The sequence below is a fragment of the Oncorhynchus keta genome, chromosome 30 (assembly GCF_023373465.1).
Source record: "Oncorhynchus keta strain PuntledgeMale-10-30-2019 chromosome 30, Oket_V2, whole genome shotgun sequence".
In the NCBI taxonomy this organism is placed as follows: domain Eukaryota; kingdom Metazoa; phylum Chordata; class Actinopteri; order Salmoniformes; family Salmonidae; genus Oncorhynchus; species Oncorhynchus keta.
Window position 1 is genome coordinate 216,825 of NC_068450.1, and position 10,311 is coordinate 227,135.

The window sequence follows — 10,311 nt, forward strand, 5'->3', positions numbered from 1 at the left end:
AAAAGGAAGAGGCGTCGCGAGAGGTATTAACTGACTCCAAAATTCTGTCTTTCTCCAGCAGGCGGCGTTGTTTCGCTGGAGGGACGAGGTTGCAAGCGAAGAAGAAGCTTGAATCTGATTGCGGAGGAAATAAGGATGAATTGACTTTTGTCCCCAAAAGGATGGAAAAATAAGTACAATTATTTTGGGAAAGGGGCGGCAGGGTAGCCTAGTGGTTAGAGCGTTGGACTAGTAACCGGAAGGTTGCAAGTTCAAATCCCCGAGCTGACAAGTTACAAATCTGTCGTTCTGCCCCTGAACAGGCAGTTAACCCACTGTTCCTAGGCCAGTTAACCCACTGTTCCTAGGCCCTCATTGAAAATAAGAATTTGTTCTTAACTGACTTGCCTCGTAAAATAAAAAAGGAATCCACATTATATCAATTCAAATACAGACATTAGTTTAATTTTTGTCTCATTGTTATGTTTATGTTTTGCATGTTACTGTAAAATTAAATAATTTTAAATAGAAATTAAATAAAATATTATTTTGGGAAAGTAAACGTTTTAGTGTTGGTACCCCAATGTATCTGGTAGGAGTTTGTTTTCTGGGAGTATTGGAGATGTTCTTTTTTTTATTTTTCGATTTTGCTGGTTCCGTTGAGAGTATCCAAAAGGGTGAAAAAAAACATTGGGTAAAGTAGTCTGTGAAATACGAGGGCGCCTCTTCCTCTTCTGTTAAATACGAGGGCGCCTCTTCCTCTTCTGTTAAATACGAGGGCGCCTCTTCCTCTTCTGTTAAATACGAGGGCGCCTCTTCCTCTTCTGTTAAATACGAGGGCGCCTCTTCCTCTTCTGTTAAATACGAGGGCGCCTCTTCCTCTTCTGTTAAATACGAGGGCGCCTCTTCCTCTTCTGTTAAATACGAGGGCGCCTCTTCCTCTTCTGTTAAATACGAGGGCGCCTCTTCCTCTTCTGTTAAATACGAGGGCGCCTCTTCCTCTTCTGTTAAATACGAGGGCGCCTCTTCCTCTTCTGTTAAATACGAGGGCGCCTCTTCCTCTTCTGTTAAATACGAGGGCGCCTCTTCCTCTTCTGTTAAATACGAGGGCGCCTCTTCCTCTTCTATTAAATACGAGGGCGTTTCTTCCTCTTCTGTTTACGAGGGCGCCTCTTCCTCTTCTGTTTTGAGGGTGCCTCTTCCTCTTCTGTTAAATACGAGGGTGCCTCTTCCTCTTCAAAATAGGGCGTCTTTTTCTGTTAAATACGAGGGTGCCTCTTCCTCTTCTGTTAAATACGAGGGCGCCTCTTCCACTTCTGTTAAATACGAGGGCGCCTCTTCCTCTTCTGTTAAATACGAGGGCGCCTCTTCCTCTTCTGTTAAATTGGCGCCTCTTCCTCTTCTGTTAAATACGAGGGTGCCTCTTCCTCTTCTGTTAAATACGAGGGCGCCTCTTCCTCTTCTGTTAAATACGAGGGCGCCTCTTCCTCTTCTGTTAAATACGAGGGCGCCTCTTCCTCTTCTGTTAAATTGGGCGCCTCTTCCTCTTCTGTTGGGCCGAGGGCGCCTCTTCCTCTTCTGTTAAATACGAGGGCGCCTCTTCCTCTTCTGTTAAATACGAGGGCCCTCTTCCTCTTCTGTTAAATTGGGCGCCTCTTCCTCTTCTGTTAAATACGAGGGCGCCTCTTCCTCTTCTGTTAAATACGAGGGCGCCTCTTCCTCTTCTGTTAAATACGAGGGCGCCTCTTCCTCTTCTGTTAAATACGAGGGCGCCTCTTCCTCTTCTGTTAAATACGAGGCGCCTCTTCCTCTTCTGTTAAATACGAGGCCCTCTTCCTCTTCTGTTAAATACGAGGGCGCCTCTTCCTCTTCTGTTAAATACGAGGGCACCTCTTCCTCTTCTGTTAAATTGGCGCCTCTTCCTCTTCTGTTAAATACGAGGGCGCCTCTTCCTCTTCTGTTAAATACGAGGGCGCCTCTTCCTCTTCTGTTAAATACGAGGGCACCTCTTCCTCTTCTGTTAAATACGAGGGCGCCTCTTCCTCTTCTGTTAGATACGAGGGCGCCTCTTCCTCTTCTGTTAAATACGAGGGCCCTCTTCCTCTTCTGTGAAATGGCGCCTCTTCCTCTTCTGTTAAATACGAGGTGCCTCTTCCTCTTCTGTTAAATACCAGGGCGCCTCTTCCTCTTCTGTTAAATACGGGGCGCCTCTTCCTCTTCTGTTAAATACGAGGGCGCCTCTTCCTCTTCTGTTAAATACGAGGGCGCCTCTTCCTCTTCTGTTAAATACGAGGGCGCCTCTTCCTCTTCTGTTAAATACGAGGGCGCCTCTTCCTCTTCTGTTAAATACGAGGGCGCCTCTTCCTCTTCTGTTAAATACGAGGGCGCCTCTTCCTCTTCTGTTAAATACGAGGGCACCTCTTCCTCTTCTGTTAAATACGAGGGCGCCTCTTCCTCTTCTGTTAGATACGAGGGCGCCTCTTCCTCTTCTGTTAAATACGAGGGCGCCTCTTCCTCTTCTGTGAAATACGAGGGCGCCTCTTCCTCTTCTGTTAAATACGAGGGTGCCTCTTCTTCTTCTGTTAAATACGAGGGCGCCTCTTCCTCTTCTGTTAAATACGAGGCTGCCTCTTCCTCTTCTGTTAAATACGAGGGCGCCTCTTCCTCTTCTGTTAAATACGAGGGCGCCTCTTCCTCTTCTGTTAAATACGAGGGCGCCTCTTCCTCTTCTGTTAGATACGAGGGCGCCTCTTCCTCTTCTGTTAAATACGAGGGCTCCTCTTCCTCTTCTGTTAAATACGAGGGCGCCTCTTCCTCTTCTGTTAAATACGAGGGCGCCTCTTCCTCTTCTGTTAAATACGGGGCCTCTTCCTCTTCTGTTAAATACGGGCGCCTCTTCCTCTTCTGTTAGATACGAGGGCGCCTCTTCCTCTTCTGTTAAATTACGAGGGCGCCTCTTCCTCTTCTGTTAAATACGAGGGCGCCCTCTTCCTCTTCTGTTAGATACGAGGGCGCTCTTCCTCTTCTGTTAAATACGAGGGCGCCTCTTCCTCTTCTGTTAAATACGGGGCGCCTCTTCCTCTTCTGTTAAATACGAGGGCGCCTCTTCCTCTTCTGTTAGATACGAGGGCGCCTCTTCCTCTTCTGTTAGATACGAGGGCGCCTCTTCCTCTTCTGTTAAATACGGGGCGCCTCTTCCTCTTCTGCCCAGGGGCCTCTTCCTCTCTTCTGTTAAAACGAGGGCGCCTCTTCCTCTTCTGTTAAATACGAGGGTGCCTCTTCCTCTTCTGTTAAATACGAGGGCGCCTCTTCCTCTTCTGTTAGATACGAGGGCGCCTCTTCCTCTTCTGTTAAATACGGGCGCCTCTTCCTCTTCTGTTAAATACAGGGGCCTCTTCCTCTTCTGTTAAATACGAGGGCGCCTCTTCCTCTTCTGTTAAATACGAGGGCGCCTCTTCCTCTTCTGTTAAATACGAGGGCGCCTCTTCCTCTTCTGTTAGATACGAGGGCGCCTCTTCCTCTTCTGTTACATACGAGGGCGCCTCTTCCTCTTCTGTTAAATACGAGGGCGCCTCTTCCTCTTCTGTTAAATACGAGGGCGCCTCTTCCTCTTCTGTTAAATACAAGGGCGCCTCTTCCTCTTCTGTTACATACGAGGGCGCTTGTATTGGTTTCGTGTGTTTCTGCCGACCAGAAGGAACGTTTGTTGGCCTCGCTTGATTTCATTATTATCCTGTCGTGTTTTGAGCCACGGAACAGGACACCTGTCAAAATAGTAATTTTTGGAGTGTCAGATGATGTTGACATTTTAATGCAAAAGAAATCGTGTGGTTTCAGCCCCTAGAGTTGGGCCCATGGCCGCTAGAGTTGGGCCCAGGGCCCCTAGAGTTGGGCCCAGGGCCGCTAGAGTTGGGCCCAGGGCCGCTAGAGTTGGGCCCAGGGCCACTAGAGTTGGGCCCAGGGCCGCTAGCGTTGGGCCCAGGGCCGCTAGAGTTGGACCCAGGGACGCTAGAGTTGGGCCCAGGGACGCTAGAGTTGGGCCCATGGCCGCTAGAGTTGGGCCCATGGCCGCTAGAGTTGGGCCCAGGGCCCCTAGAGTTGGGCCCAGGGCCGCTAGAGTTGGGCCCAGGGCCGCTAGAGTTGGGCCCAGGGCCGCTAGAGTTGGGCCCAGGGCCGCTAGCGTTGGGCCCAGGGCCGCTAGAGTTGGACCCAGGGACGCTAGAGTTGGGCCCAGGGACGCTAGAGTTGGGCCCAGGGCCGCTAGAGTTGGGTCCAGGGACGCTAGAGTTGGGCCCAGGGACGCTAGAGTTGGGCCCAGGGCCGCTAGAGTTGGGCCCAGGGCCGCTAGAGTTGGGCCCAGGGCCCCTAGAGTTGGGCCCATGGCCCCTAGAGTTGGGCCCAGGGCCCCTAGAGTTGGGCCCAGGGCCCCTAGAGTTGGGACCAGGGCCCCTAGAGTTGATGGTTTGAGGGAAAGAGTGGGAATTTAGCCAGGACACCGGGGTTAACACCCCTACTCTTACGATAAGTGCCATGGGATCTTTAATGACCTCAGAGAGTCAGGACACCCTACACAGGGCAGTGTCCCCAATATTTTTTTCGACCAGAGAAAGAGTGCCTCCTACTGGCCCTCCAACACCACTTCCATTAGCATCTGGTCTCCCATCCAGGTACTGACCAGGACCAACCCTGCTTAGCTTCAGAAGCAAGCCAGCAGTGGTATGCAGTGCTGCTAACGGGGCCCAGGGCTGCTAAAGGGGCCCAGGGCTGCTCACGGGGCCCAGGGCTGCTAACGGGGCCCAGGGCTGCTAAAGGGGCCCAGGGCTGCTAACGGGGCCCAGGGCTGCTAACGGGGCCCAGGGCTGCTAAAGGGGCCCAGGGCTGCTAAAGGGGCCCAGGGCTGCTAACGGGGCCCAGGGCTGCTAACGGGGCCCAGGGCTGCTAACGGGGCCCAGGGCTGCTAACGGGGCCCAGGGCTGCTAACGGGGCCCAGGGCTGCTAACGGGGCCCAGGGCTGCTAACGGGGCCCAGGGCTGCTAAAGGGGCCCAGGGCTGCTAACGTGGCCCAGGGCTGCTAACGGGGCCCAGGGGTGCTAAAGGGGCCCAGGGCTGCTAACGGGGCCCAGGGCTGCTGAAGGGGCCCAGGGCTGCTAACGTGGCCCAGGGCTGCTAACGGGGCACAGGGCTGCTAAAGGGGCTCAGGGCTGCTAAAGGGGCCCAGGGCTGCTAAAGGGGCCCAGGGCTGCTAGAGTTGGGCCCAGAGCTGCTAAAGAGGCCCAGGGCTGCTAACGGGGCCCAGGGCTGCTACAGGGGCCCAGGGCTGCTAAAGGGGCCCAGGGCTGCTAGAGTTGGGCCCAGAGCTGCTAACGGGGCCCAGGGCTGCTAACGTGGCCCAGGGCTGCTAACGGGGCCCAGGGCTGATAAAGGGGTTCAGGGCTGCAAACGGGGCCCAGGTCTGCTCAAGTGGCTCAGGGCTGCTGACGGGGCCCAGAGCTGCTGACGGGGCCCAGGGCTGCTAAAGGGGCCCAGGGCTGCTAGAGTTGGGCCCAGAGCTGCTAAAGGGGCCCAGGGCTGCTAACGGGGCCCAGGGCTGCTACAGGGGACCAGGGCTGCTAAAGGGGCCCAGGGCTGCTAGAGTTGGGCCCAGGGCTGATAAAGGGGTTAAGGGCTGCAAACGGGGCCCAGGGCTGCTAACGTGGCCGAGGGCTGCTAACGGGGCCCAGGGCTGCTAAAGGGGCCCAGGGCTGCTAACGGGGCCCAGGGCTGCTAATGTGTCCCAGGGCTGCTAACGGGGCCCAGGGCTGCTAACTCTACAGGGCCCAGGCTGCTAACGGGGCCCAGGGCTGCTAAAGTTGGGGCTCAGGGCTGCTAAAGGGGGGCCCAGGGCTGCTAAAGGGGCCCAGGGCTGCTAGAGTTGGGCCCAGAGCTGCTGACGGGGCCCAGGACTGCTAAAGGGGCCCAGGGCTGCTAGAGTTGGGCCCAGAGCTGCTAAAGGGGCCCAGGGCTGCTAAAGGGGCCCAGGGCTGCTAACGGGGCCCAGGGCTGCTAACGGGGCCCAGAGCTGCTAACAGGGCCCAGAGCTGCTAAAGGGGGCCCAGGGCTGCTAAAGGGGCCCAGGGCTGCTAGAGTTGGGCCCAAAGCTGCTAAAGAGGCCCACGGCTGCTAAAGGGGCCCAGGGCTGCTAAAGGGGCCCAGGGTTGCTCAAGGGGCCCAGGGCTGCTAAAGGGGCTCAGGGCTGCTAACGGGGCCCAGGGCCCCTAGAGTTGGCTCTGACACCTCCGTAGCTCTGACACCTTTCACCGCAGATGTGGAAGGCCGACATCAACTGATTGAAAAAAAAATGATATCGCTACAACTGATATCGCTACAACTGATATCGCTACAACTGATATCGCTACAACTGATATCGCTACAACTGATATCGCTACAACTGATATCTCTACAACTGATATCTCTACAACTGATATCTCTACAACTGATATCTCTACAACTGATATCTCTAGCTAGAACAGACATATTTTGATGGGGATGTTATGCCAAATAGATTTTTTAAGGTGCGGCTGCATCGACTCTATCTTTTCAAATCAAGGTTTCTATTCAGGCCCTATAACAAGGGTCATATTCCTGCCCAATAACAAGGGTCATATTCAGGCCCTATAACAAGGGTCATATTCCTGCCCTATAACAAGGGTCATATTCCTGCCCTATAACAAGGGTCATATTCCTGCGCTATATGTAGTTAATTAATTAATGGCGTTGACTCCAACGCTATGCTTAGCTAGCTAGCTAGATCTTAGCATTCTAGGAAGACTCGAGGGACTGCGTGCGGACGTGACCATTTCAGTTTGTAGACTTCAGTTTGTATTCCATTACCTGTCAAACTGTCACTAACGATGTTCTTAGAAGAAATATGTTGCATATATACTACTGGTTATGATTCATTATACCTGGTAGATACTACTGGTTAACGCTAGCGGCCCTGGGCCCAACTCTAGCGGCCCTGGGCCCAACTCTAGAGGCCCTGGGCCCAACTCTAGCGGCCCTGGGCCCAACTCTAGCGGCCCTGGGCCCAACTCTAGGGGCCCTGGGCCCAACTCTAGAGGCCCTGGGCCCAACTCTAGGGGCCCTGGGCCCAACTCTAGGGGCCCTGGGCCCAACTCTAGGGGCCCTGGGCCCAACTCTAGAGGCCCTGGGCCCAACTCTAGGGGCCCTGGGCCCAACTCTAGGGGCCCTGGGCCCAACTCTAGGGGCCCTGGGCCCTTTGAGAAGATATAAAATGTCTCCTTCCTTCCTTCCCTTTCTATGGGTTTTACAGCATCCCTGGGTTTAACATCCCAAGAACATCTATTTATTTATTTACTGTAGGGGTTATAGAGAAGGAATACAAACATCTATTTATTTATTTTTAGAGAAGATATAAAATGTCTCCTTCATCTTCCTATTTATTTATTTCCCTTTCTCCACATCTTCCAAGAACATATATTTATTTATTTAGAGAGCAAATGGATTAACATTTCCAAGAACATATATTTATTTATTTTTTACAGATTCATCAGGACCTATTTATTTATTTAAGTAGCAGATTCATATAGTTGTTTAACATCTTCCAAGAACATCTATTTATTTATTTACTGTAGTAGCATATTCATATAGTTGTTTAACATCTTCCAAGAACATCTATTTATTTATTTACTGTAGTAGCAGATTCATATAGTTGTTTAACATCTTCCAAGAACATCTATTTATTTATTTACTGTAGTAGCAGATTCATATAGTTGTTTAACATCTTCCAAGAACATCTATTTATTTATTTACTGTAGTAGCAGATTCATATAGTTGTTTAACATCTTCCAAGAACATCTATTTATTTATTTACTGTAGTAGCAGATTCATATAGTTGTTTAACATCTTCCAAGAACATCTATTTATTTATTTACTGTAGTAGCAGATTCATATAGTTGTTTAACATCTTCCAAGAACATCTATTTATTTATTTACTGTAGTAGCAGATTCATATAGTTGTTTAACATCTTCCAAGAACATATATTTATTTATTTACTGTAGTAGCAGATTCATATAGTTGTTTAACATCTTCCAAGAACATCTATTTATTTATTTACTGTAGTAGCAGATTCATATAGTTGTTTAACATCTTCCAAGAACATCTATTTATTTATTTACTGTAGTAGCAGAAACAACATATCATGTATATACACTGCTCAAAAAAATAAAGGGAACACTAAAATAACACATCCTAGATCTGAATGAATGAAATATTCTTATTAAATACGTTTTTCTTTACATAGTTGAATGTGCTGACAACAAAATCACACAAAAATTATCAATGGAAATCAAATTTATCAACCCATGGAGGTCTGGATTTGGAGTCACACTCAAAATTAAAGTGGAAAACCACACTCCAACTTTGATGTAATGTCCTTAAAACAAGTCAAAATGAGGCTCGGTAGTGTGTGGCCTCCACGTGCCTGTATGACCTCCCTACAGGGTGGCCTCCTGAGGGATCTCCTCCCAGACCTGGACTAAAGCATCTGCCAACTCCTGGACAGTCTGTGGTGCAAAGTGGCGTTGGTGGATGGAGCGAGACATGATGTCCCAGATGTGCTCAATTGGATTCAGGTCTGGGGAACGGGCCAGTCCATAGCATCAATGCCTTCCTCTTGCAAGAACTGCTGACACACTCCAGCCACATGAGGTCTAGCATTGTCTTGTATTAGGAGGAACCCAGGGCCAACCGCATCAGCATATGGTCTCACAAGGGGTCTGAGGATTTCATCTCGGTACCTAGTCGGGCCCTCATTACCACCCTCATGGAGTCTGTTTCTGACCGTTTGAGCAGACACATGCACATTTGTGGCCTGCTGGAGGTAATTTTGCAGGGCTCTGGCAGTGTTCCTCCTGCTCCTCCTTGCACAAAGGCGGAAGTAGCGGTCCTTCTGCTGGGTTGTTGCCCTCCTACGCCCTCCTCCACGTCTCCTGATGTACTGGCCTGTCTCCTGGTAGCGCCTCCATGGTCTGGACACTACGCTAACAGACACAGCAAACCTTCTTGCCACTGCTCGCATTGATGTTCCATCCTGGATGAGCTGCACTACCTGAGCCACTTGTGTGGGTTGTAGACTCCGTCTCATGCTACCACTAGAGTGAAAGCACCGCCAGCATTCAAAAGTGACCAAAACATCAGCCAGGAAGCATAGGAACTGAGAAGTGGTCTGTGGTCACCACCTGCAGAACCACTCCTTTATTGGGGGATGTCTTGCTAATTGCCTATAATTTCCACCTGTTGTCTATTCCATTTGCACAACAGCATGTGACATTTATTGTCAATCAGTGTTGCTTCCTAAGTGGACAGTTTGATTTCACAGAAGCGTGATTGACTTGGAGTTACATTGTGTTGTTTAAGTGTACCCTTTATTTTTTTGAGCGGTGTATATATATAAACTTTAAATCCCCCAAATCCTCCATTATGAAGTAGACCCCTGGGCCACAGGCGAGTAGCCACGTACCGGGCCATGACAGACGGACAGGGGAGACTCTGTCTCATACAGGTGTGGATGAAACAATGACCCAGTACTTGGTATCTGTGTATTGCTGAGCTGAGGGTTGGCATTTGGACCATCAGTTAGTACAGCAAGCATCATTCACAGTCTTCACATCAAACAAACCAACCAAATCCCATTATAGATACACCCTGGTCTACAGATACACCTACAATGTCCCTCCCTCTACTACTGATGACCAACCAGCAGTAATATACACAACTACAATGTCCCTCCCACTACTTACTATACACCCTCCCACATGTCTAGATATGAGCCGAGTTGTGTTTGGCAGGGGAGAAATTAGCAGTTGTTTTGATATTATTGCGAACGAAAGTTATTGCCAACAAGAGATTTAATGGTGAATGTCTGATTTAAAACCTACTTTACCTCGATAAAAAACGTCAAGAAAGATTGACATGATTGTTTCTGGGATTTTTTTCTTTTTGTTAGGTTACAGCGTTATTCTAAAATTGATTCAATTGTTTTTTCCCCCCTCATCAATTTACACACAAAACCCATAATGACAAACCCATAATAACAAAAAAATATTGACCAGCAGGTGGCAGTGTATGACCTGTTAACATCTATTATCCTCACATTGACCAGCAGGTGGCAGTGTATGACCTGTTAACATCTATTATCCTCATTGACCAGCAGGTGGCAGTGTATGACCTGTTAACATCTGTTATCCTCATATTGACCAGCAGGTGGCAGTGTATGACCTGTTAACATCTGTTATCCTCATATTGACCAGCAGGGGACAGTGGATGACCAT

At 49.7% G+C, this 10,311-nt stretch overlaps 1 protein-coding gene across 1 annotated transcript; it reads right to left on the reverse strand.

Annotated features, from left to right (window-relative positions):
• Positions 1-3,812: 3,812 nt before the first annotated feature.
• Positions 3,813-10,311, reverse strand: LOC127913703 (S-antigen protein-like). The gene is made up of 2 exons (XM_052486941.1): positions 10,259-10,311; positions 3,813-4,428 (listed from the first exon to the last, which is right to left on the reverse strand). The coding sequence occupies exons 1-2, from the start codon at positions 10,309-10,311 to the stop codon at positions 3,813-3,815; spliced, it is 669 nt and encodes a 222-aa protein (XP_052342901.1).